This window comes from Cyclopterus lumpus, chromosome 21 (genome assembly GCF_009769545.1).
Source record: "Cyclopterus lumpus isolate fCycLum1 chromosome 21, fCycLum1.pri, whole genome shotgun sequence".
In the NCBI taxonomy this organism is placed as follows: domain Eukaryota; kingdom Metazoa; phylum Chordata; class Actinopteri; order Perciformes; family Cyclopteridae; genus Cyclopterus; species Cyclopterus lumpus.
The window spans coordinates 21,443,171-21,468,682 of record NC_046986.1 but is presented as its reverse complement, the minus strand read 5'-3'; the positions used below and the strand labels follow the sequence as shown (position 1 = coordinate 21,468,682).

Below are 25,512 nucleotides of genomic sequence, written 5' to 3'. Positions count from 1 at the left end.
GCGGCCGTCATTTACACCCAAGACAAGGTGTGCCGGGACCTGGACACCTGCTCCACCTTCGTCTCCAGCCTGAAGAGCTCCGTGTCGACCCCAGAGAGACCTCGGCTGTGCGCCGAGACCAGCAATGGCATGCACACCTTCCTCAGTGGTGAGTTTATGGTCAGTTAAAAAAAGATTGTTGCAGGATTTATTTTAGGCCGAACAAAGTTGTTCGTCAAATAACGTCACATATTTCCATTGGAAAGGTTTTGTTAGACATGTTTTTTTTAAAATTATTATTATTATATTTGTTTTGTTTTTCTCTGTTCCCTGCCGAGACGTCCACGGGCGGTCAGTGAGCCAGTCCTCCCACTCGGAACCCTGGAGCTCAGCGGCGGACAGCGCAGCCGTGAGCAGCTCGCACTGTGCGGGTCGGTTGAGCGTGCAGCCCGCAGCCCGAGCCCGGACCTGCACGCTGACCCCGAGGGCTGTTGGCCGGCCTGACTGCGCGTCAACCCCGCAGATAATAGAATGACACGTGGTACTTATTATTGTCACACCTCATTGTCCTTGTTCGGAGCCAAAGTGGTTTCGCCGGCCTGCAGCTTTGTGTGCGTTGATGGCAGCAGAGAGTTAGTTAATGTTTGATCTCAAGAAATACATTTGTTTATGAAATACTGATTTGCTTAAAAACAGCTATATGACCATTTATTAAAGTGATGTCCTATGTTGAATTTAACATGTTGCATCTTTTTAAAAAAAATGTAGTTTGGAATGTTGTGGGGAAAATAGTACATTTACCATAGACTAATACACTTGGTTACTTGTACTTAACTTAACTTTCTCCACTATGATTCAAAACGACACATTGTACTCTCTTACATGTATTTGATTTGATAACTTTAGTTACGTCTACTATTTACTTATGTATTCATCAAATAAATAGTGATGTATTTTATCCGGTTAAGGCAAAATGCCATACTCAATGGGCTGTATCAAGTAAATAACAATCACCCCACCTTTACCAGCTACAACATTAAAGTGATGCATGCAATAATCAAAGATTATAATATTTTAAACATTATTCTGAAGTGAACTGTTTTGCCAAATAAAAACGTTGGCTTTTGGTACTTCACCTATATTATTAATGCTGATACGTTTATTTATTTAATTAAATGTAACCTATATTTAACGATGACAACCACAGCAATCAATTGTGTCCAATCGCGTCCTCGTCAAAGCGCCCGTCTCTCGCTCCACTCTCGCGGGAACCCCGTATTCTCGCGAGCGCACAGCGACTTAACGCGGGCGAGAGAGAGGGAGATGGAGAGAAATGAGGTCTGAAAAGGACCAAATGACCGCGGGCAAGGAGAAAAGCGTCGTGGAGATCCACTTCAGAGACGCCCCGAGGGAGCAGGAGAGCACTGGCGCTCACCTGAAGCCCAAAGAGGAGAAGAAGGAGGTCTTCACTAAGGTGGGAGGCGACGTGTCGCATTGTTTATGCCCCGTGCGGGGAAAACTGACATGGAGGGGCGGCGGTGTTCATTTCAGCACCGCGGACAGCGACCGGAGGAGGAGGGAGCCATAATCTATTTATCTTAGTATTAAATACGTCTCACTCCATTCCGACTTCATTTGACGTACACGCGACACTGTGTTCAAACGAGCGCGTTCTCGCGTCGTCTATGTTTTCAAATTATCTTTAAATCAAAAATGTTAAGCGCCGTAATCCCGCTTTTTAGGATCCTAAATATTTTATATATAATTTTTTGCCCAGTATCTAAAGAGTCGCGAAGGTGTCGAGTGAATCTGAATAATAATAAATTTAAAAAAAGAAGCAATAATGCATAGTATTTATTACACTGTCAAGAACGTTGACTGAGTCAAAGTGGTGCTTGGAAATGCTTATTTGATCTGTTTCATTTGTCTCTTCTGTTTAAATCCTTGACACAAACATGTACAAATATATTTTAGGTTAACAGCAATGTCGTTCAAGTCTGTCCGGCAGAATCATATCAGTAAACACAAGTCCCTGTTGTTAAAGGTCCAAGTGTGTAGTATTTTAAAAGCTAGTCTATTCACGAATGTCCCCATGGTCACATGACTTCATCATCACTGTCAAGTGTTTGAGCAATTTGCCTGCACAGCATGAGTTTGTAATGACGTGCCCGTGGGCAGGGTCAGAGAGTTAAAGGGGTCCTCGAGCAGTTGTCGAGGATCTCCATATAAAGTAAAGTGTGTGTGAAGCTGCAGTGGAGTAAACAATTCTGTTTTAATTTAATTTCTCTGATATGTGTCCCTGTGAGATCTGGAATCAAGATCATAATCATGACAGATGTCTCCCTTTGAGAGAGAAACCTTTTGACCTCGATGACCAACAAGAGGCTCCCTGCCGAGCCGAAGGAAATGACACACATGTGATCGATTACAGGTGGTGATCCGGAGGCTCCCACCGAACCTGTCCAAGGAGCAGCTAGAGGAGCAGCTCAGTCCGCTTCCTTCCTACGACTATTTTGAGTTCTTTCCGGCCGATCAAAGGTAATCGCGATAACCGGCTATATTGTATAAATCATATTGCGTTTCCCTGACGGCGGCTGTTCATGGCTCTCCCTTCCTCTCCGTCCACAGTCTTTACCCCCACCTGTTCTCCAGGGCGTATGTCAATTTCAAAAACCCTGAAGATATCCTCCTGTTCAGAGACCGATTTGATGGCTACGTCTTCATCGACAACAAGGGTAATTCCTCTTCGCTTGTTCGGCGACACGCGTTCTGTGGTGTTAAAACAAGAGATGTGTTTGTTGTGCAGCTGCGTGGCTGATTTAATGGGCCCCCGACAGGCGGCTTTAGAGCTTTTGTTGCCGCTGTTCCTGTTTGATTGCGGACGTCTGTTGTATGATCAGAGCTGCCCTTCTTTTTATTTCAATATTTGCTCAGGCCAGGAGTATCCTGCCGTGGTGGAGTTTGCCCCCTTCCAGAAAATCTCAAAGAAGAAGCTGAAAAAGAAAGATGCCAAAGTCGGGAGCATTGAAGAAGGTGAAATACAGAGCTTGAGCCACCATTACATATATATATATATATATATATATATATATATATATATATATATATATATATATATATATATATATATATATATAAATAAATATATACCCTGACAGACATGGACATCACACCATATTGTACACTCATGATCTCAAACCCCATTCAGACCCAGAGTACAAGCGGTTCTTGGAGAATTACTCCTGTGATGAGGAGAAGTCTATGGCCAACCCGGAAACTCTGCTGGGAGAGATAGAGGCCAAGACCAGAGAGCTCATAGGTAAACTACCATGCAGATCAAGATTTGGGTTTATGGGTTTGAAATACTTTGGTTTACTTGTCTCAATTGCTTTTCCTTCATTTCAGCCAAACGGACAACGCCACTGTTGGAGTACATCAAAAATAAGAAAATCGAGAAACAGGTGAGAAAAAGCCAACGCTCGGATGAAAAAAAAGAAATGACTTTACAAACTGGTCTGGACAATCCCCTCTTTAAAGTGCCACGTCTCTTCTCGCAGAGGATCAGAGAGGAGAAGAGGGAGGAGAGGAGAAGACGGGAGCTGGAAAAGAAACGACAGAGGGAGGAGGAGAAGAGGAAGCGGCGGGAGGAGGAGAGACGCAAACGGAAGGAGGCGGAGAAGCAGAAGAAGTTGTCCGACAAAGACATCAAAATCAAGGTTAGGTGACGGAGAAACTCATGTGTTTGTTGGTGGTGCAGTCGCGTGCAATAGAGGACTTTTGTTTTTCCTTTGACATCCAGCTCCTGAAGAAGAGTGACAGGGACGACGACGTGGATTCAGACCAAGCGAAGGACAAATGTGACGTCGGGGAGACGGACAGGTGCAAATGGGAGAAGGCGGGAGGACAAACAAAGTCGAAGGACCCCAAAGAAAAGTAAGGATTGAGTGAGAGGGACCCTATTCGAGATCTGTTAGCGCCCTACAGGACATGCAGGCCCACTTATAGGCCTTATAGAAACAAGTCAGCCTGTCAGGGAGTGTATCTCTGGCTCAGCCTTTTTAACCAGCTCTCTATTTAACATAAAAAGACATTTACACTTCATAGATTCCAGAGAAGTTGGAAGTAGGGGTGTGCGGGGTGCTCACCCCATATTAACAGGAAAGAATGCCGATTAATGTGACATAAGATCGACAATAAATTCCACTCGAAATTCATTTCTCGGATGCAAAAGTATTTCTGCCGGCTTCTAAAAACACGTCTGACTAATACTGGAGTTGACTTCAACCCACATATGATGTCTCATTTCAGGAAAGGCAAGCAAAGTGTGTAGAAGACGAGTTGTAACAAATAAATGGCAAAATAAAAAAAGTTAAAAGTTCAGTTCTGAAAAGTGTCCAAATGTGAGAGGTTCCGTGTGCCAGCTGAGCTAACTGCTCAAAGGCTGATGATGCTCCTACTGACTTTTGATGGTGCACTTTGGGGATTTTATCGCGGTCTTATGGTTAGTATTAGAATGCGTGACATAGGCTGAAGGCCTCTGTAATATGAACCATTTTTTTATTGTCCTAATAATAAAGATATTGTGTCAACATCTACATCTTTTTTTTTTGCTTTTTTTAATAGCTGTAAACTTCTTAAATCGCTTGAAGTGAAAGCCTCGGGTCAAGCTCGATTTCAGCTCGGTCTGCACAGCTGAGAGAGAGAGAGAGAGAGAGAGAGAGAGAGAGAGAGAGAGAGAGAGAGAGAGAGAGAGAGAGAGAGAGAGAGAGAGAGAGAGAGAGAGAGAGAGAGATGTCAGAGCAAGAGAGGAAGTATCTGCCGTGGATAATTGCTGCACTATTACGCATAAATATATTATTTCCTAATAAAGTAATTAACGGCCTAAATCTTGAATGGAAAAAAGCGGCAACTAAAACACCTAATTCACAAATAAATAAATATATATATATATTCTTTTTGGGGGGGAATTAGGTAGGAATTAGAATTAGGTGTTATATATTTTTGGGGGGTAATTAGCAGTTATAGTTGGCACTTTTTAAAGTGTTAATCTGCTATCACTCACTAAATAATTGTCGAGTAATTTATCAAATGTATTAGCAACAACAACAACAACAACAACAACGTCTGAGAATGTTTTGTTTTTAATATTGTGAAAAACTGGTCTTGCAGCCCATCATCTACAGGTGAAATGGCTTTAATTGTGATATGACAACCCTATTTTATGGTAGAGAGAAACACACACTGGACTGCCAAGAACTGCACGTGTAATAATCGTGTATTTGGTGTCTGTGCAATCTCCTCTCTGACCACTAGGGGTCAGCCCGAGAGCGACAAGGAGCAGAGAGAGCAGCACGGCCGCAGACAGAGAGACAAGGACCACCGGGGCAAGGACGAGGAGAGGAAGCGGCAGCGGCACCACTACGAGTTTGACAAGTTCATGCGCCGCAAAGACGAGACCAAATGGGGGAAGGGCTACTGCCAGGACCGAGCCAAGAAGGAGGGGCACCATCACCATGGCTATTCCTACTGCCCCGACGGGGGAGACAAACTGGGGAAAGAGGACAGGGAGGACCTGGGTAACAGGAAGGAACGCCTCCGAAACAAGGTGAGCGAGAAGGTGAGCATGAGATGGGGGGGAAGGTGACATCAATTACGTGTAACTGTGGTTCACATGTTGGTTGATGCGTGTGTTTTTGTTGTTGTTGTTGTTTTTTACAGATGATAATCATCCGCTCCGAGAAATCCTCTTTCTTTACGTTCAGTGTATTTGTGTGATAGAAACGGACTCTCTCTCTTATGAAGCCGGCGTAGAGATAGCACTGAACCGCGATACAGTGAGCTTTCTATACTCTTATCTCTTAAAATGTCACGTACAAAGAAAAGGTTTCCATTTGACATGACATCTAATTTCACAACCACAAGGTTTGATTCTTGGCCTCGGCCTTTCTGTGTTTCTGAGAACGGAAATGACTTAAAAAAACAACTAATGCCCCAAATAAATTCAGCTAATCAGCTGAACGTGAGGCCCTCAAAAGCTCGTATGGATACATTTTAGTGCAGATAGCTCATAGAACAGCTAATACTCCAACCATTTGATCAGAGCTAATTATTCAGGGATGGATGAACAAAATCAATGTTTTCTTTCCCGACATTGACAAATAAACATGACAAAAACAAAAGGTGTAGGTAATAAACTTAATCCGGTCGTCGTTAGTTATTCTACGGTGCGTTCACTTACTGATAACCGATAGCACATAGGGAAGAGTATTTGAACGTTACCTGTACCTGCCGGCCCAGTGCATGCTGGGATACACTTCAGCCCTGCGTGACTCGTGAATAAGCGGGTAAAGAAGTACATCTATACATACATATATATATATATACATATATGGACATATATATGTATGTATATTCGACATGTGTGCTGCTTGTCTCTCCCATGTTCCTGCTCTCTTGTCTCCCTGCAGGACCGTCCCGCCATGCAGCTCTATCAGCCCGGCGCACGCAACAGGAAGCGCATGAGCTCAGCTGGCAAAGGCTACGACTGCACCCCTGTGGGCCACTCCCCTGAACCCGGAGAGGAGCATGGCTACGAGGTGGTCGCCATGGCAACGGGCCTGGAGAAGGGGTTTGAGAAAAGCAAAGAGGACCAGTGAGCAGTCTGGATGTTATATATATATATATATATATATATATATATATATATATATATATATATATATATATATATATATATATATATATATATATATATATATATTCAAATCCAGCCGAAGATGATGGTGGCAGATTTGACAAGTCATCATTGAGTTTTTAATATTAATACACTCCATTGAGGGAGAGAGGCACTTCAAAAGCAAACACATCTTTGAATCCTTTGCACCTGTCTTCGGTGTAACAGCAAAGCTGTGAATGTTGGTCAAGCTTTTACATTTTGCTGGAGCATGAACATTTTTAGTAGTCACTAAATAGTTTTGTCTCACTGTTTAGTATTCAGAGAATCCTCGGAACGAACCACGTGAATGATACTGAGAACGGGGGCCAACTAGAATGCTCCGCCAGGTGTGTCTGCACCGACCAGTGCTGAATGGATGAACTGGGAGTCCTCACGCACACAACCATAAATGAACACAACCAACACTCTTGGCGGATGTAATAGTGATAGTGACCTTAATGATAGCACAACCAGTCGGTGTCGACAGTCCACTGTCCTTCCTGTTGGTCATCTGAAGTGTGTCCCTGTCAGAGGTCGTATCCATCGTCAGACTTCTGGTGAAACCGTGACCTCCCCCTCTGATACAGATCTTGTTACTATGCCTTTGTAGACTCCGCTGAACCTGGATGTTTTTACTAATCCTCTCAATTTTATCAAAATGAAATATAATGCGAGTAGAACTTACAGACAATGGATGTAGGACATTTCACAGATGAAATCCTGTGTGTATTTGTGTGTGTAGAGGTGAGCGAGTGAGTTGGGACAAGAGTTATTATTGATAGAAATAAGAACAATGTTTTACCGCTTTTTTCCTAAATTGTTGTCATCCAACAGATTTTTTTCGTGAGCAAAGCTTTGTTGTACATGACCGCCCATGAGCCTAGGAAGAACACATTCTCTACGTATAAATAAATATATACAGTCTATATATCTATCTATATATATATAGATAGATATATATATATATATAGATATATAGAAATATATATATCATTTTAATAATATTTTCAGTATGCTGTGTGCATTTCTTTTCTATTCATTCTATCAAGTAAATATATATCTAAAAAAAAAGTATTTATACAATAATATGTCTGTTGAACAAGCCTTATATTATTTTTGCACACCACCTAACATTTGTCTATTATACATCTTGTGTCATGAAGTGTTTTTTTTTCTTTTCTTGAGAGAAATAAAGCTCTTGTTCCGTATTAAGGGACTAAATCAGTGTTTCAGTCATTGTGGCGGTTTGGGTGAGGCAGCGTTTGTCTGCAGCACCGCCCAGAGAGCACATTTACAAATGGCAGATATGAGTCGAGTATTGTCGGCTATGTGCAAACACACGTGAATACGCAGCGGTTTCTGTAGTGGCTGTAGACATGCCTCAGTGTTTCACCGGTGATGCTGAGGGCAGATTATCCAAAGCTAAAAAATAACTCCTTCTCCTAAAAACCTTTTTCCGTCTCTCTAAAATGTTACAAACACAGTTGTATCTGGGCAGGTGTTATGTCATAATGGTTTGCCCCCCCCACCCCCCCCCCCACAAATGTTCTGTACTGAATTAATCCGAGTAGTATCACTGATCTCCGTGCCTGTGACGATGTCACCCACATAAAAGCAAAACTATCACCATCAACAGGAAGCCAGCAGCAGAAGAACACATCCCCACCACCTCGTGAACTGGGGTCAACATCTGGTGTTCTCACAAAGAACTTTCACACAATGTAAACACGTGTGTGCGAGTTTGTGTAGAATGGTTGAGTTGAAAATAATTAAAATATGGAATCATCTTTAATCTCCATCTCACCGGTGTTACTTTGTGACACCTCTCTGGTTTCTCTTCCCATTTCAATCACAGCGTCGTTATGACTGACAGTGAGTGAAAGTGAAAGTCACACCCTTTCACTCTCTCCCAACACTCTTTTAATGGCTTGTCCATTCAGGGGGTCCCGTAACCCCCTTTACTTTACAGAGTTCCCTCTCCCCACGTGTGGTACAGTTTTAGACTGCGTGTAGAGACACATCATGAACCACAAGTAAGAGAAATTAGGCAACCATACAAATCATCATCATGATGAGTACATGTGTGAAGTTGGTAGGATGGAGGTTGTCACATGATCCATTCCCCCCCCCCTCTCTCTCTCTCTCTCTCTCTCTCTCGCTCTCTCTCTCCCTCTCCCTCTCTCTCTCTCGCTCTCTGTAACAATCAAATCTCATTTCCCCAGCAGTCACAATATCTGTACCTTCATCTACAACCGACACAGCGTATGCCTCCACCTGCCTCTTGTCTCGTCTGCCTCCGTGCCCACAGGTGAGTGTTTGACCCACTTTCACTGAGATTCAATTGGAGAGGTCCTAAACCTTGACAATGTATGAATCCTTTAACCTTTTAAATATTGAATCAAAGTTGGCCCACTAGTCGGTTGCTTAATATTTACTATTATTACGCATGCTTTTTAACGTATCAGCAAAGTTACTCTGGTCAACACTTGTTGTTCCTATATGTGCTCAGTGACTTAATGTCATGAGTCAGAAGAGAAAGTGAAAAGTTACCGCTAAATGTATTTATTTATATTAATTAATTTTTGGACAGTATTCATATTTGGCGTATTAACACATACATTACATTACATGTCATTTAGCTGACGCTTTTATCCAAAGCGACTTACAATAAGTGCATTAAACCATGAGTCCAAACTCAGAACAACAAGAATCAAGCAAGTACAATTTCTTCAATAACGTTCAACTACAGAATACTATCCGTAAGTGCCATTTAAGTGCTACTAAAGTGCTAAACAACAAAGTGCTATCGGTAAGGGACATTTAAGTTCTACTACGGCTCTACCCTCCCTATTCAAGGTATAGTCGAAAAAGATGTGTTTATACATAAACACAAACAACTCCCAGTACCCACAAAGACTAAACATGCCACTTAGATCAACGGTGCAACATCAGTATAGAGAACAAACAATAGCACGCATAACTATGTTGTGAAAGTGTAAAAAAAACATTGCATGATATTCACGAGTTAAAGAAATGCTGGTCCTTCTGTGTGGAGTTTGCATGTTCTCCCCGTGGCAGCGTGGGTTCTCTCCGGGCTCTCCGGCTTCCTCCCACAGTCCAAAGACATGCTGCAGGTTAATTGATCTCTAAATGTCCCATAGGTGTGAATGTGAGAGTGAATGGTTGTATGTCCCTACATGTGCCCTCGATGGACTGGCGGCCTGTCCAGGGTGTCCCCTGCCTTCGCCCTATGTCAGCTGGGATAGGCTCCAGCGCCCCCGCGACCCTAATGAGGATAAGCGGTATTGAAAATGGATGGATGGATGGTTACAACAGAGAGGGTGGAGAATGAATAAGCGGACCCATGTTATTAATTTTTTCGCAAAAGTCTTAGTTGGCTAATTGTCATTACTGGAATACAATAAGTCTTCTGATGTGTAAAAAAAAAAAAGAAAGGTGTCACTGTTATTACCATCGCGATCCTTGGTGTGGTAGTGGGTACTTTCCATTGCATAGCTTACGATGCAACTTTGCAGCGTCTCAGTAATTTCTGTGGCAACTGTCCCCCCCCACACACACACACACACACACCACACACACACCACACGCACACACACCACCATGTGCACCACGTGTTGAAGTGTTCACTTTCTTCATGGCACGAAGATCAAATTCAGTTGGGCGCGAGACGATATGATCATCGGCAGTTGCGACTCTACGCCCCATAACATCTTCAGGTGTCGATGCTCCACCAGCTAAACCGCAGGCGGCAGTTGGCCCTCTCCACCACAGATCAATCATGTGCTTTTCCTGTGTGAAAACTCAGCCAGACGCATGTGCTGCTCGCACGCCAACAACGACACAGAGCGAAGGCGTTCGCATGAGAATGCTTAGCGGGTCTGTTAACCGTTTAGGTCAATCATTCAAAGAGAGGGAAGATTAAAAACGCATTGCTTTAGACTAGGTTTAGTGGGTTTTTTTTTATATGTCCTTTGATTTTTTAAGCTTTTTCCATTCAATTATTACAAACCAATAATGCAGCAATGGTAAATTAAGACGTACTGTACATTATGCTGCTCCAGTATTGCCTAAGAAAAATAACCACTGCCCCACATGCCCGTTAAACCACAGGTGATTCCTCACAGGTGACGAGAACCCGTTCTCACCCAGTCATGGCGGGGAATTCCAGCAGCTTCAAGCTAGACAACGCCACCCGGGCCCTGTTCCTCAACGTCAACACCAGCATCGCCATCTCTGTCATCTACATGATCGTCACTGCCATCAACCTGACAGGAAATGGCCTCTCCTTGTGGCTCCTCGTCTTCCGCACCTCCCCCAAGACCCCGTCCATCATCTTCATGATTAATCTGACCCTCACCGACTTGGCCCTCGGTGCCGCCCTGCCCTTTCAGATCGCCTACCAGCTCCAAGGATACCACTGGAATCTGGGACCCAATATGTGCAGGTGCCCTATATAACTGCAGGACGATGTTGAAGTATTGATAAGGGGGGGGGGGACTTGTTGTTTGAACATGGCGGCCTTGTGCCATTTTGTCCACAGCTACTCAGTGTACACAAGCAGCCCACCTGTTGGAATAGTTTGACATTGAGGGAATGTCTTGCCAAGAGTTCAATTAGAAGACTGATACCACTCTTATGTGTGTGATCGTGCAATATGAAGCTACAGCCCGCGGCCGGTCAGCTTAGTTTAGCAGGGATTGCAAGCGTGACAGTGTACAAAAGTTTAACAAAATCAAATCTGCCAACAGAGAATGACTCTACTTCTCTCTTGCTTTATTCCCTCAGTAAACATGAGTCCAAACATGTGTACACTCTGGGTCACATATGGATTTAACTTACGAGTCATGACGTGTACATTTGTGAGCTTTAGAGGTGCTGGTCAGTGTAGTTTTCTTACTTATGAAGTGGACAGGGCCGGGCTCGCTTTCCTCCCCTGTTTCCCGTCTTAATGCTAAGTTAAGCTAGCCCACGGTCAGACCAATAGCAGAGTGGCATCAATCTTCTCATCTTCCCTTTGGCTTCAACCAGTGCTTTAAATAAAACTCTCTTCTTCTATGTATCCACCCACAGAGTCATGACCCTTGTCTTCTACACGAACATGTACTGTTCCATTCTGACCATGATGGCCATCGGAATTGACCGCTACCTGGGCATCGTCAGGCCCATGCAGTTCAGGCAGACCAGGGTCAGGAAGTCCATCGCTGTGTTCAGCTGCCTCCTCATGTGGGGCGTGGTCCTGAGCGTACTGTGGCCGCTGATGACCACAGACCTGACCTTTGACGTTCCTGAACTGGGGATTACCACATGCTTTGACGTGCTGAAGAAAGACATGCTCCCGACCCTGTCTGCCTGGGCGGCCTTTCTCTTCAGCATGGTGTTCGTCCTCTTCCTCTTCCCCTTCTGTGTCACCACATTCTGCTACGTCAGTGTCATACACAAACTGTCCAGAGACTCCAAGACAGCCCAGAAAAGAAGAGCCATACTTCTGGCCTTCATCGTTCTCCTGGTGTTCACCGTCTGCTTCGCGCCTAACAACATCCTCCTGTTGGCTCACACGGTGCTGAGGCTCTTCTACAATGAGTCTCTCTACATGGCCTACAAACTGTCTCTCTGTTTCAGCTGCCTGAATAGCTGCCTCGATCCGTTCATTTACTACTTTGCTTCCAAGGATTTCAGACAGAAGCTGAGACAGATAATCAATCTGTCCATCAGCATGGACTCAATGAAGATGGATCGCAAAGAGAGTTTTTACTCTGCACATAATGCCGTTGAAGGGCCGGTGGGAGAACAGAGAAGATTGTCTTTGATGCCATCCACGGCATAGAGAGATGGAATGATAGGAAGGGGGAAAAAAGAGTAAGAGAGATGTGACAGAGGAAGTGAGAGGAAGTGTGGCGTGTCAAGCTCAACATCAAAACATTTCAAAATCCGTTAAGTTCAGTTTTAATGTGCACTATAGAACAAAAGAACATGGACAGCAACTGAGTCTTATGATTGCATTTCCCTAAATGTGAGACATTTATTGCTGCCTATGTATTTTTAAAGGCATCATAATAGTTTTTGTGTTTAAGAATATGTAGCATGCACAAGTGCAAATAAAATGTGAACATATAAGCCTTCTCTGATGGAAAATTGTAAAGTTTTTTTAACATGATCTCTGTAAATTCCTTTATCCTATATTATTGCATTGGTGTAGTTGATATTTTCACCGTTTTACCTTCAAGTTCCTACTTTTTCGTTTTTGTTTTCTTCCTCTACTAATGTATATTATATGTTGTATATATGTATAATAAATGCTATTATTGTTATCATTATTATCACCAACATTATTATTATTAACATCATTATAATTATGATGATGATTATCATTGTTGTTTCTATTGGTATTATCAATACTGTAGGTAGTCGGAGTAGTGGCATTATAGCACTTGCACACTAAGAAGATAAGATACTACTTACTCTGTAAAAGTGTGCACACTGTGGATCCGCCCACGTTCCGAGGCGTCTTCACGCATGCGCCGTCACGTTGGTGGTATTAGTGTCCTGATGCTCGTCACCAGCTAGCAGGCAGTTGTGTCCCTTTCCTGACGCAGCGTCAAATATATGAGCAGGTGAGAGATACTGCGTTATCTACACTCATGTACCGGTCAAACCGGTTCTTTATGACGTTGTCCGTTCAACCGGGTCGCTCCTTCGGGTTGACACCGCGGGTTTTAGCGTATTAGCTGCGTGCTAACAGAAAGTGTACACATTAATAATGAGTGGAAAGGTTCGCAAAGTTGTGAGCTAACGTTAGCGAGTTAGTTAACTAACTAATTAGTTCTGCACTGCACTGCTCTGTGTCGTCAGGGTATGCTCGCAACAAAGTATCGCGTGACTTTACGGGATTTATATATAACCTATATATGAACACGTATTGATTATGTAGGCACAATAAACACATTGGTAATCACCGTGGTAGTGAATGAACATGTCTTTACAATTCGAACAGCAGCTCCTAACATTACTTGTTTAGTCCATGCTGTTTAATACAATACAAACAATATTATATATATATATATATATATATATATATATATATATATATATATATATATATATATATATATATAAAATCGTAGTAAAGCAGCACATTCTCTCATTTCAGAAGCTGACACCAGTGCACTTTAGGTGTTCTTTTATTTTTTATTTTTAAATTAAAAAAAAAAAATGTTCACCTCAGGGCGGTTAAAGGAGAAGGCCACCATGGTGCTGAACCCTGTCATTTCCAAGCTCGCCGGCAAACTGGTTGTGCTGGCGAGTGCTTCTCCGAGGAGACTGGAGATTCTCAGCAATGTGGTATGTTGCCCTCTGGTTCAACGTATGGGAATGGTGTGTGTGTGTGTGTATGTGTGCATATATGCACATTTTATTGTGAATGCACATTGAGCGAATGCCTCAACAATTAGAGAGCTGGCATGCATCATATAAAAACTACTGTAGTGCAAAATAATACCACATTTAATAATAAATAATACCACATTTAGGTGCACATCTCACATCTCTTACTTTGTCTGATCTCAGGATAATGGTGTCAATCACAATGAACATAATGTCAATGAATCTGCAGTTTATTTCTTAACTAGGCCGACGTATCTTGCCAATATCTCATACATATCTGTATTGATGTGTATGTCGGTCGTAAAGTTACAATCAATTGCTTTCCAGAAGAAGTGTTTAGGGTATTTTGGAAACAGTGTTGCCGTTGGATATGTTTTCCACCAGAGAGCACTGATCTTTTTTCTTTCTTTTAAGCTGGGGAAGGTAATTCAAACATCTTAGTCACAGTTCCTTTTTATGTAAAAGGTTGAGTCAAATGTTGACGTAGACTCCAAAAATCCAGCGTGGTTTGGGGTATAATTTAGTGGTTGCTTTTTTGTTTTCACTCTTTCATTGCAGGGCTTGCGGTTTGAGGTGGTACCATCATGGTTCAAAGAAACTCTCGACAAGGGACTTTTCAAAGCGCCCCATGAGTATGCTGTAGAGACGGCCAAGCAGAAGGCCCTGGAGGTGGCCAGGAGGATGCCCGTTGTGAGTTAAGCTCCTTGCTGTCTGACGCCATGTACAGTGCATCCGGAAAGTATTCACAGCGCTTCACTTTTTCCACATTCTGTTATGTTACAGCCTTATTCCAAAATGGATTACATACATGTATCAAATATACTTTTCCTCAAAATGCTAAACACCATAATGACAAGGTGGAAAATGTTTATTTTTTATTTTTGCAACTCTATTAAGAATAAGTACAGTACTTTATTCACAGCCTTTGCCATGACACTCAAAATTGAGCTCAGGCACATCCTGTTTCCACTCATCATCCTTGAGATGTTTCTATAACTTGATTGGAGTCCACTTGTGGTAAAAATTAGTTGACTGGACATTATTTGGAAAGGCACACAACGGTCAATATAAGGTCCCACAGTTAACAGTGCACATCGGAGTACAAACCAAGCCATGAAGTCTAAGGAATTGTCTGTAGACCTCAAAGACAGGATTTTATTGAGGCACAGATCTGGGGAAGGTACAGAAAAATGTCTGCAGCAATGAAGGTCCCAATGAGCATAGTGGCCTCCATCATCCATAAATGGTTTGGAACCACCAGGACTCCTCCAAGAGTTGGCTGCCCGGTGATCGAGGGAGAACGGCCTTATTCAGGGAGGTGACCAGGAACCTGATGGTCACTCGAGTGTTGCTCTGTGAAGAGAGGAGAGCCTTCCAGAAGGACAACCATTTCTACAGCACTCACCTAAGCAGGCCTGTTTGGTAGAGTTGCCAGACTGAAGCCCCTCCTCAGTAAAAGGCAAATTCTCTGGTTTGATGAAACAAAGATTGAAAGATTGAGCATGTCTGGAGAAAACCAGGCACTACTCATCACCTGGCCAATACCATCCCTACAGTGGAGCATGGTGGTGGCAGCTTCATGCTGTGGGGATGTTTTTCAGCGGCAGGAACTGGGAGACTGGTCTGGATCGAGGGAAAGATGAATGCAGTACAGAGACATCCTCGATAACCTTTTCCAGAGCGCTCTGGGGCGACGGTTCCTCTTCCAACAGGACAACGACCCGAAGCACACGGCCAAGATAACACAGGAGGGGCTTCGGGACAACTCTGAGCGGCCCAGCCAGAGCCCAGGCTTGAACCCGCTTGAACATCTCTGGAGAGATCTGAAAGTGGATGTGCACAGACGCTCCCCATCCAACATGTGCCAAGCTCGTAGCATCGTACTCAAAAAGACTTGAGGCTGTAACTGCTGCCAAAGGTGCTTCAACAAAGTATGATGAGCAAAGGCTGAGCAAAGGCTGCATACTTATTATGTACGTGTTATAATTTTGTTCTTTATTTCGAATAGAGTTGCAAAACATTATAAACAAACTTCTTTCTCCTTGTCATTATGGGCTATTGTGTCGAATTTTAAGTGGAACATTTTTTTTAAATATATTTTGGAATATGGCTGTAGCAAGCGCTGTGAATACTTTCCGGATGCACTGTATTATCGCCATGAATGGCTTATTGATAACGTATTTGATTATCTGCTTTAGAAACACCTGAAAACTCCAGACATCGTAATCGGAGCGGACACTATTGTGGTGAGAGGAGGGAAGATTTACAATATTTTATCTGCGTCTTCTCTTTAAAAAAAGAAAAATAAATGTATTCACTCTGGCCATTGATTTTTGATTTCCACAGACTGTTGATGGCATGATTCTGGAGAAGCCGGCGGACAAAGCGGACGCGTACAGGATGCTGTCACGGTGAGTGCGGTTAACGTTGTCTCCCAGTTGACGTTAAGAAGCGGGGGGAGATCTCCGTTTACATGTCCCCGTTTCGTTCTCCTTCTCCTCCAGCCTGAGCGGTAAAGAGCACAGTGTCTTCACCGGTGTGGCTATTGTCTTCTGCCACGAGAAAGAAAGTACGTCCCCGCTTGATAACCGTTCGACTTTGATGAATCGCACTCGTGAAAACCGTTTAGGTACTTATTTTTTGTATCTCCTGCTTCTTAAATGAAGAAGACAGGAATACGTGTTAGGGAAATCTATACATTCATGTACTGTAACATTTCATACCAGTTTCCTAAACATGCTGTATATATATTGTCAATTGGAGTGGACAGTAACATTTAATTTCTAACCCCCCCCCCCCAGACGAAGAAGTGGATTATCAGGTGGTTGAATTCTATGAAGAAACAAAGGTGAAGTTTGCTGATCTCTCTGATGATATGCTGTGGGAGTATATCAATAGCGGTGAACCCATGTGAGTAGGAAACCTTTGAACTTTCACATATACCAACTCTTTGTGTAGTAACGTAACCGAGCATTTGCATTGGCGTTTACGAAGCTGTGGCTTTTTTGGACTTTGGTGCTTTGAGCTGTGTTTGCCTTGTCCTGTTTGACATGGAATGTGTAAGCACAAAAAAAGTTTAACATCTTTGTGTGTGTGTGTGTGTGTGTGTGTGTGTGTGTGTGTGTGTGTGTGTGTGTGTGTGTGTGTGTGTGTGTGTGTGTGTGTGTGTGTGTGTGTGTGTGTGTGTGTGTGTGTGTGTGTGTGTGTGTGTGTGTGTGTGTGTGTGTGTGTGTGTGTGTGTGTGTGTGTGTGTGTGTGTGTGTGTGTGTGTGTGTGTGTGTGTGTGTGTGTGTGCTTTGAGCTGTGTTTGCCTTGTCCTGTTTGACATGGAATGTGTAAGCACAAAAAAAGTTTAACATCTTTGTGTGTGTGTGTGTGTGTGTGTGTGTGTGTGTGTGTGCTTTGAGCTGTGTTTGCCTTGTCCTGTTTGACATGGAATGTGTAAGCACAAAAAAAGTTAAACATCTTTTTGTGTGTGTGTGTGTCAGGGACAAGGCTGGAGGCTACGGTATCCAGGCTCTCGGTGGGATGTTGGTAGAATACGTCCATGGCGACTTCCTCAACGTTGTGGGTTTCCCCCTCAACCACTTCTGCAAACAGCTGGACCTCATTTACAACCAGAGCGCTTCCTCCTCGGACCGAGAGAGAGAGTCCGCCCGGCGGAGCCACAACGGCTCTCCCGCTAACTCGGCGCTCATTCTGCCCCCGCCCAAACTGCCAGCTCACTCCAGCCACAGTCTCAGCTCTCCCGACAAACACAGCCCCACATCCGCCTCCAGACCAAACTCTTCAGCCGGTCCCCTCCGAGAGGTTCGTGGAGCACAACCAGTTACCTTCTTTATTTATTTTTTATTATCTATGAGTAACAATCTCCCATGTACAGGTGGAAAGTAAAGGCAGTAATAATGAGGCTAAGCTTGGAGACTCTGAGAATGCACCATTACCGCCGATGACCAGCAGAAGGCAGGTGATTGAGCTCACAGTGACGGAGCGGGACCCCATTGAGCCGAAGAAAGAAGACATGCAGCGAATTATTGATCTGATGGATGGATTCAAAGCCTCAAAGGTACAATTACAAACAGTGAAAGGTTTTTAAATTAAAAAATATATATATTTTGTGAAATATAATTGAATAATTGCTGTTGCTGTAGTTCACTTCTATATGTAGTGAAGCATATAGCTCTACCTAGGGACAGTTCACCCCCAAACACAGATGTTTCCCTTTTACCCGTAGTGTGGTTTATCAATGTAGATTGTTTTGGTGCGAGTCGCCCCGTCGCCCAGCACCACTGAGTGAGCTAACGTCACAGCTCAGTGGAGGAGGACGCCATTAATGGGTCTATCTCGTGCTGTCACAAGCACCTTTTTTGATTTGGGGGTGAACAGCCCCTTTTATTTTAAAGGAAAACATTTGGTGGGAAAAATGACTTATTTGCTTTCTCGCTGAGAATTACATTTGAAGATTGATACTACTTTCATATAGGTACATTAAACCTCAACTTAAAGGGACAGTTCACCCTAAAATCACGTTGCTTCCGTGTCCACTCCGCCTCTCTCAAAATGCTCCAGGCACTGTTTACAGCATCCAAGATGTGCGTGTTTGATCTCCTCCAAAGCCGGCCAGGGCTGGAGGCAGCGCAGGTGGCCCGGGAGGTCAAAGCCTCCGTGAAGGGCACTGAATGCCTGCTCGAAGCCTGTGTGTCTCTGGGACTGCTGAGGAGCAAAGAGGGAAGTGAGTCAGCGCTCGTCACTCAAAGAGATATGGCATCTCTAACTTCAACTTCAAATAAACCTCTTGCATGTTTTGTGGTGTCCCTACTCACAGGGTGCAGGAAGCCGGTGTTCGAGAACACAGACCTGTCCTCTCACTTTCTGCTGACGCACGCTCCCCGCTCGCTGCGCGGCTACATCGAGCGTTGTGATGACACCGTGTGGCCTCTCTTCTCCCACCTCGACAGCGCTGTGCGGGAGGGGGCCAACCAGCGCGAGAAGGCTTTCGGCAAGACGTCCAAGGATGTGTTTCAGGTGATTGCGATAAATTTAGCCTCAGATGAATAACGTGGAGGGGGGAGGGGGACAACATTATCATTTTTTTTCCCCCCTTCTATCTTATTTGTTTGTACTTAAAGGATACAGTCAACAATCAAGAAGACACACTGAGATTCATGAATGCCATGCACAGCATTGCTCAAGTTACAGGACAAGCTGTAGCAACAGCCTTTGATCTCTCCAGGTTTAAAACTGCCTGCGACCTTGGAGGTAAGGAGAAGAACGGAAAGTTTTTTTACTTAAAAAAAAAGAAGAAGAAGTGTGTCAGAGAGTAATAAACCATTCTTTTACATATCATCTTCTTTTTTCTTCCCAGGATGCACCGGTGCCATGGCCTATGAGTTTACCAAAGCCCATCCCGGGTTTTCTGTGACAGTGTTTGACTTGCCAGCAGTGGTTGAGATGAGTGAACGTTTCCATCCTCTGCACCCAGACAACAGGGTGTCATTCGTAGCAGGTGTGTGCGTGCGTGCGTGTGTGTGTGTGTGTGTGTGTGTGTTTGTGTGTGTGTGTGTGTGTGTGTGTTTCATCACAGTAACGCCTCCCTCAATCTGTGACCGTGACTCCTGGCTCTCTCCTCTCTGCGTGACCAGGAGACTTCTTCAAGGATGAGCTGCCCAAAGCGGACTTGTACGTCCTTGCGAGGATTCTCCATGACTGGCCTGATGAGAAAGTGCATATTCTGCTGAGTAAAATCGCAGAAGCGTGCACAACAGGTAAAAGTTGTATTACATTTTTTAAAACGTATCGATTTTTTTTCTACATGTTGACTAAACGGTAAATGCTAAAATATTTCAAATGCAAACGCATATTTAGCACCGACAATCATGTGCCAGCAAAACTCAGGAGTTTGCGGTTTTTCCTTCTCAGCCTACAATCTGATAAAATGCTATCTCCTGGAAGAGTTTGCTTTCAGTGACCCAGAGTCTTAGTTCTCAGTGGAAGTGCTGCTGTAAACTCATAAAAAAGGCCGTTTTGTTTGGTCACAAAACCACCACTATTTGTGGTCTCTAAAGCTGTTTACCCGCAAACAAACCATGCGCTTCCACCATGCTGCCAGGCTGCGGACTCCTGCTGAGCGAGATCTTCCTGGATGAAGACCGAGGCGGCCCGAGCCGCGGCCTGCTGCAGGCCCTCAGCATGAGCGAGGGGCGGCAGAGGAGCGCGACGGAGTACGGTCTGCTTCTGAAGAGCCACGGGTTCGTAGCGGCACGCGTCGTGCACACCGACAGCCTCCTGGATGCTATGCTCTGCATCAAAGCGTGACCGACAGGCGGTCTAGCGGAATACTGGACACCTTTTGTTTGCCCAAAATCATGGACTAAGGTCAGGAATGTTTCCGGTGGGGGAGTGTGAGTCTGTAAAGCGGTCACTGTGAGGTTTGAGGCGTCGGGACACAAAACAGACCGAGTACGTTGTTTGTGTACCAGGCACTCTGTCATTTTCCTGTGCACTCAGCTCTTGGACAATGTCTTCTGTCGGGCTCATAGCTGGGACCCCGTTGGACTGACACCCCCCCCCCCCCCCCCCCCCCCCTCCTGTCTTTGAACATGCTCGCCCAGACTGAGGGTAACAGAGATGGCCGAGAGCCGGTACACGACTGCGCCTGTTTTTTATTCATTCCTTTTCATGTTTGTTTGTTTGGTTTTGGCCTTTTTTTAATCTGTGGTGGGGAATAATAATAATAACGAGATATTAAAAGTAAGGATGCTACAATGGGTATCACCAAGTAGAATCAGGAAAATTAAATAAAGCACCAATAATGCGGGATGGCCCCTGGTTTAAATAATGTTATTAAAATTGGGTGATTTATTTCTAATAAATTAAGTTGTAAGATATCATTTGATTTATTGGGTAACGGTGGAGCTAATTTGAAAAACAGTATTTTTTATAATGATTGCCTATACTACTGGCATCTACAGTCAAAAGTCCAACGTCTTTCTGTGGTCGGCGTGCCGCTTCCTCGTTCCACTGCGCTCTCCGTGGCCATCTGGAAGTTGGCTGTGAGCCGGAGGGTTCGTCGTGCCTCGTGAACACGCTGACGTGTCGCGTCACGGCGAAGAAAGGGGCTCAACGAAGAGGTCAAATCCATGCGGCGGCGTCGTCTTGAGTGGGGTGTTACGTTGTATTTGTTTTAAGTACGCTGGTGTTTGGTCTCTCCCCAGTGGACAGGACTTTATGTTCACTTCAACTTTGTATGGTGGGGGGGAGGGGGGGCTTACTTAGCCTTCTTCAACCCTGTACTCCGAGGGCCGGGTGGAGCATTCGTCTGAACGCGGCATGTACAGTACTCCATCATAATTGCTCTTGATGATCAAACTGATGACTACTTATCTTCTGACGTTAATCTATCCACAATTCAAAGCTGCAGAGAAAACACTTTGCTTGTCACCGTTTTACGTACAGCAACAGCTGGAAGATGGAAACCCCAATATTTGTTTTGCAGTCGAAAAAGGTTGACGGTGCTTCAGTCCCTTGCCGTGTCAGTAAACCTCCTCCAGGTGGCACCACAGTCCTGCTGAACAGACACACACGCACACACACACACACACACACACACACACACACACACACACAGAGTTCCCTGTTCTGTTAACTAATTATTTCCAGTGGCTGTGTGTGGTTGAGGTTGTTTTAGCGTTCAGAACGAAGACTCACGCTGCAGAGTTTTGGAAATAATCTATGCTTTTATTCATTTGGTCAGCTAGGAGAGTCTCTTGATGCATTAAAGACACCGTTCCTTAATTCCTTACATTCCTTCCTCTTTGAGGCAGACGGTAAAGCAACCAAATAGCTGACAGAAATGTGGGGGGTAATCTCTGGCCCCGGATAAATAGCTCTTATTCTTTGTGACACTGAAAGTATATCTGGACTACTCTTCATTTTGGATCCCTCTCTTTTTAAGTATTTTCCTTCGAATGGTAATAAGGGGGTCATGTTCGTCATGGCTATTTTCTTGTCAGTCCGGCCTCAGGCGCTCAGTGACATCTAACTGATTTCCATGACTCAGATGTTGGTCGTCGATGAGCAGAGACAGGAGGGGAGAGTGGAACTGGAGTTCACATATGTAAATCACTTCTTTTTTTTTTATTAGCACGCTGTGAATGCATCAAAACACACGTTGCAGTACTGGTTGTGAAAGTCTGCGTGGATTCAATGAACCCAAGTACATTGCTGACAGGGGAGCGCGACACACTGATGGGGGCGTCACAAATCAAACTGACGGGTCCCGCGTTCCCTGAAACCACGAGATCGACATATCCGTCCGCTGTCTGTCCCATCTGCAGCCGCTCGCCCTCAAATGCCTCAACCGTTTTCTTTTGTGTGTGTGTGTGTGTGTGTGTGTGTGTGTGTGTACGAGCATCAACAGCGAACCCTTCTAATGAAAACCATTCAAGTCAATCAAGTTTACCAGAGACCAAAGGCCGGCGTAATTTAGAGAAAATTGCTTTGAAACTCCAAAAGTAATCTTCTGTAATGCGATCTCGCCCCGTCGGAACGCTGGCCGTACTGTAACGTGTCGGATAAGAGCTCAGTCATTTTCTTCAGACGCGGCCCTGACGAGCAGCGCGGCCGTCCACCTGCAAGCAATCATCATCCTCGTGTTAAGTGCTTTGATATTAAAATGAGTGATTTAGGAGCGTTCGCTGCTGGTAGATTGCGACTTGGAACCACTTCCATGTGTTGATAGCGAGGATAAGCCGGGGGGGGGGGGGGGGGGGGGGAGTGAAAACACACTGTGGCTATAAGTGTTTCAGTTGGGGGGGGGGGGGGAAAGCCGGCCGTGCATCCAACAAGAATGATGCAATGAAGGCCAATGTGAATTATTGTGTGATGTAAACTTGTGCCCCATTGCAACCTCTAGTGTCACCACTTGGGGGCATCATTGGCTTAAAAAAAACAACTCCACCAGAGGTTTTATTTGATCAAGTTACATTGTTTGTTGACGCTCTTACCAAAGTGACAGGAAAGAACAATTTCACCTCTGAGATATTTGTAAAAAAAAAAAAAAAAAATGTTTTTGCAAATGTCCGTGACAAACTTTTGAGTTTGAGAACATAAACGTTACCAGAAGCGTCCCTGTGACTTTGGGAAGGATCCGCAGAATGCAAATGGTTGCATGCAGAATAACAAACAACTCTCTAATCAGCCTGTTTTCCCAAATTGCCGAACCGGCGCTTCTGCACCTGCTTTCAAAGAGCGGGCTTTGTTTATCAGAGTCCTGCTCCGTCAACACGCCAGAGTGAAAGCCCGATGATGGCTGGCTCCTCAACCCACATCTGATTTCAGCAAATGTGCAGTTGTTCAAAGTGAGTTGTGCTTCATTGATTTGTTTCAAGGCAGAGGAAAAATAACCTCGGGGCTTGTACCAGTTAGAAATAACAATGGAGTCCTTCTCTGTAGTGCTTTTGGCCTGACATCAGTAGCAGAACATGGAGGGATTTTCACTGCTGGTTGGGGCGCGTTAATAGAGTTGTACTTTCCAATTTGAGATGTTGGTCTATCGAATCGGTGATTATGGTCATTGTACTTTAATATTGCAGTGAATCATCATAGAATTGCGTCGATTTATGTTTGCTTGGCTTTGTGGTCCCCTCCCATATGATTCAAACATTTCTTGATTTGTTTGACTTGTTTGACTCCACAGTTTTGGAACAATGTTTTTTTCTTTTTTTTCTTCCCCGACAGTTCGAGAAGAATAAACGATACAACTCATGCTTGAGCGCTAAGCAGAAGAAAGGAGGTGCTTAGCTTAGCTTAGCATAAAGCTTTGAACCAAGAGAGGGGGGAGAGAATACGCACACTAGTACCTCCTATATATCACAAATTAATATGTTTGTTTGACGAGTACGCAAACAGAAATATAAAAACAAGTTCTTGTTTTAAGGGGAGATGCATGTTGGAAACGCAGAGAGCAGTGACTTCCTGGAGTCTCCTCTGGTTGCCTGGCAACCTCATGGTGACGACAAGATGACAGGCGTTGCAGCAGGTTGTCCTCCTCCAATCATATCTCATCCTTTTGACATTTGAGTTTGTGTAGACGTACAAAGATATAGCTAGCAAGCTAATGAGCTTTAGAGGTGCAGCCGTTTACAGTCTTTATGCTAAGCTAAGCTAACGGCCTCCTGGCTTTAGCGCACGAACAGCAAGCATCTAAATTTATGCAAGAAAGGAAATAAGCGTTATTCCTTAAAAGAACAAACATTATTCCAAATGTGTTATCTCTCTGATCGCTCACAGCTTCTACCTGCTGAGGAATATGTGAACGTCGTTGTGAACGCTGTTCGGCTCAAAATCGGAATCCATTTGGCCCCTTCGCTAAAAGCCAACAACAGTCTCATTAACATGGGAATATTTGTTGCGGTCAAATGCGCGAGGCCGCCTCCCCTTCCTGTCTCCATGTGATGTGTGAGGTGTCACTCAGAGGTACAGTAGGGGAGGAGACTCTCTGTGCAGAAATGGTGGGTGACAGGGCTTTCATCCGACCCACTGAGGGCTCTTTGTTGTTATTTTGGGAGCTCTCGTGGGTGCAATCTGAGAGAGCAGCAGACAGACGGGTCTCATCTCTGCACGAGCACACACACACACACACACGCATCAGGAAGAAATGCACGTGCACACACTAACAGGCACCTGCATATACAAAAAAAATAAAAATAATGACATGCGCACTGTCGTGTCAATCAAATTGGCTGCTTTTCTGCACGTATGTCTGCATATGGAAAAGCCATTTATTCTCAGTAATGAAGACGTAATTAGAATATTTCAAAACGGAAAACTTATTTGTTCCATGTGCTGTACAGCAATTAGTTTGGAAGCCATGAAAAGAAAAAAGGAAAACTGACTGTTTTTCCAAGATGAAAATCAAACCAATCAAGGGAAAGCCAAGATGTTGACCTGTCATCATTTTAATTTAGTAAAAATTCGTACGTCAAGATTTGACTTTTTCATCAGTGACGTGCTTTCTGATATTTTTGATGAGCCTTTTTATTCTCTTAACTTTTTATTTTTGTTTTTGTTTTTCAGTTTTAGAAGTGAAGATCTTTAATTTAAAATCTTAAATTAGCAGTGTGTAGGAATATGGGGGATTTATTGGCAGAAATGGAATATAGTAATTGGAAGTGTTTTTTCTTTCGGGCATAACCTGAAACTATGTATCTTTTTTTTGTTGCTTCTGAATGAACCCTTCGAATGTACATAGGGAGCGGGTCCTCTTCAGAGTCCAACTTGCACTGCCACGTTCCTACAGGAGCCCAGAATGGACAAACCAAGCACTGGCTTCAGATCGGGCCTCGTGTGTTTATTCTTCTGTTTCTTCTGCTCCAACACCTCCATTGTTTTGGGGTGGTGGCCGAAGTTTCAGAGTT

The 25,512-nt window shown here is 44.1% G+C and overlaps 3 protein-coding genes across 6 annotated transcripts; all 3 read left to right on the top strand.

Moving 5' to 3' along the window:
- The first annotated feature begins 1,268 nt into the window (after window positions 1–1,268).
- Window positions 1,269–6,640, top strand: upf3a (UPF3A regulator of nonsense mediated mRNA decay). 2 transcript variants are annotated; one of them, XM_034562483.1, is made up of 10 exons: window positions 1,269–1,453; window positions 2,411–2,517; window positions 2,608–2,714; window positions 2,914–3,012; window positions 3,188–3,298; window positions 3,385–3,440; window positions 3,537–3,695; window positions 3,779–3,912; window positions 5,293–5,584; window positions 6,447–6,640. In XM_034562483.1, exons 1-10 carry the CDS (start codon window positions 1,313–1,315, stop codon window positions 6,633–6,635), a joined length of 1,395 nt encoding a protein of 464 aa, XP_034418374.1. In that variant the 5' UTR covers window positions 1,269–1,312; the 3' UTR covers window positions 6,636–6,640. The 2 variants fall into 2 exon arrangements, with proteins under 2 accessions (XP_034418374.1, XP_034418373.1); XM_034562482.1 differs by having other exon boundaries at window positions 5,293–5,596.
- A 2,204-nt stretch (window positions 6,641–8,844) lies between these two features.
- Window positions 8,845–12,829, top strand: p2ry8 (P2Y receptor family member 8). Of its 2 annotated transcripts, none has more exons than XM_034562485.1 (3): window positions 8,845–9,002; window positions 10,840–11,159; window positions 11,786–12,829. In XM_034562485.1, the coding sequence occupies exons 2-3, from the start codon at window positions 10,867–10,869 to the stop codon at window positions 12,537–12,539; spliced, it is 1,047 nt and encodes a 348-aa protein (XP_034418376.1). In that variant the 5' UTR covers window positions 8,845–9,002; window positions 10,840–10,866; the 3' UTR covers window positions 12,540–12,829. The 2 variants fall into 2 exon arrangements, with proteins under 2 accessions (XP_034418376.1, XP_034418375.1); XM_034562484.1 differs by having other exon boundaries at window positions 8,846–9,002; window positions 10,826–11,159.
- A 391-nt stretch (window positions 12,830–13,220) lies between these two features.
- Window positions 13,221–20,674, top strand: asmtl (acetylserotonin O-methyltransferase-like). 2 transcript variants are annotated; one of them, XM_034562479.1, is made up of 15 exons: window positions 13,221–13,326; window positions 13,938–14,053; window positions 14,654–14,785; window positions 16,294–16,341; window positions 16,442–16,506; window positions 16,600–16,664; window positions 16,897–17,005; window positions 17,584–17,905; window positions 17,979–18,161; window positions 18,665–18,827; window positions 18,921–19,120; window positions 19,225–19,354; window positions 19,461–19,601; window positions 19,738–19,860; window positions 20,205–20,674. In XM_034562479.1, the coding sequence occupies exons 2-15, from the start codon at window positions 13,961–13,963 to the stop codon at window positions 20,408–20,410; spliced, it is 1,980 nt and encodes a 659-aa protein (XP_034418370.1). In that variant the 5' UTR covers window positions 13,221–13,326; window positions 13,938–13,960; the 3' UTR covers window positions 20,411–20,674. The 2 variants fall into 2 exon arrangements, with proteins under 2 accessions (XP_034418370.1, XP_034418369.1); XM_034562478.1 differs by having other exon boundaries at window positions 16,600–16,724.
- Window positions 20,675–25,512: the final 4,838 nt, after the last annotated feature.

Coding starts and splice junctions, on each gene's coding strand:
- asmtl (XM_034562478.1), top strand. CDS start 13,961: ATGGTGCTGAACCCTGTCATTTCCAAGCTCGCCGGCAAACTGGTTGTG. Junction 14,054..14,653: donor TGGAGATTCTCAGCAATGTG/GTATGTTGCCCT, acceptor CTTTCATTGCAG/GGCTTGCGGTTTGAGGTGGT. Junction 19,121..19,224: donor CGTCCAAGGATGTGTTTCAG/GTGATTGCGATA, acceptor TTGTACTTAAAG/GATACAGTCAACAATCAAGA.
- p2ry8 (XM_034562485.1), top strand. CDS start 10,867: ATGGCGGGGAATTCCAGCAGCTTCAAGCTAGACAACGCCACCCGGGCC. Junction 11,160..11,785: donor CTGGGACCCAATATGTGCAG/GTGCCCTATATA, acceptor ATCCACCCACAG/AGTCATGACCCTTGTCTTCT.
- upf3a (XM_034562482.1), top strand. CDS start 1,313: ATGAGGTCTGAAAAGGACCAAATGACCGCGGGCAAGGAGAAAAGCGTC. Junction 2,518..2,607: donor TTCTTTCCGGCCGATCAAAG/GTAATCGCGATA, acceptor CTCCGTCCACAG/TCTTTACCCCCACCTGTTCT. Junction 3,913..5,292: donor TCGAAGGACCCCAAAGAAAA/GTAAGGATTGAG, acceptor TCTGACCACTAG/GGGTCAGCCCGAGAGCGACA.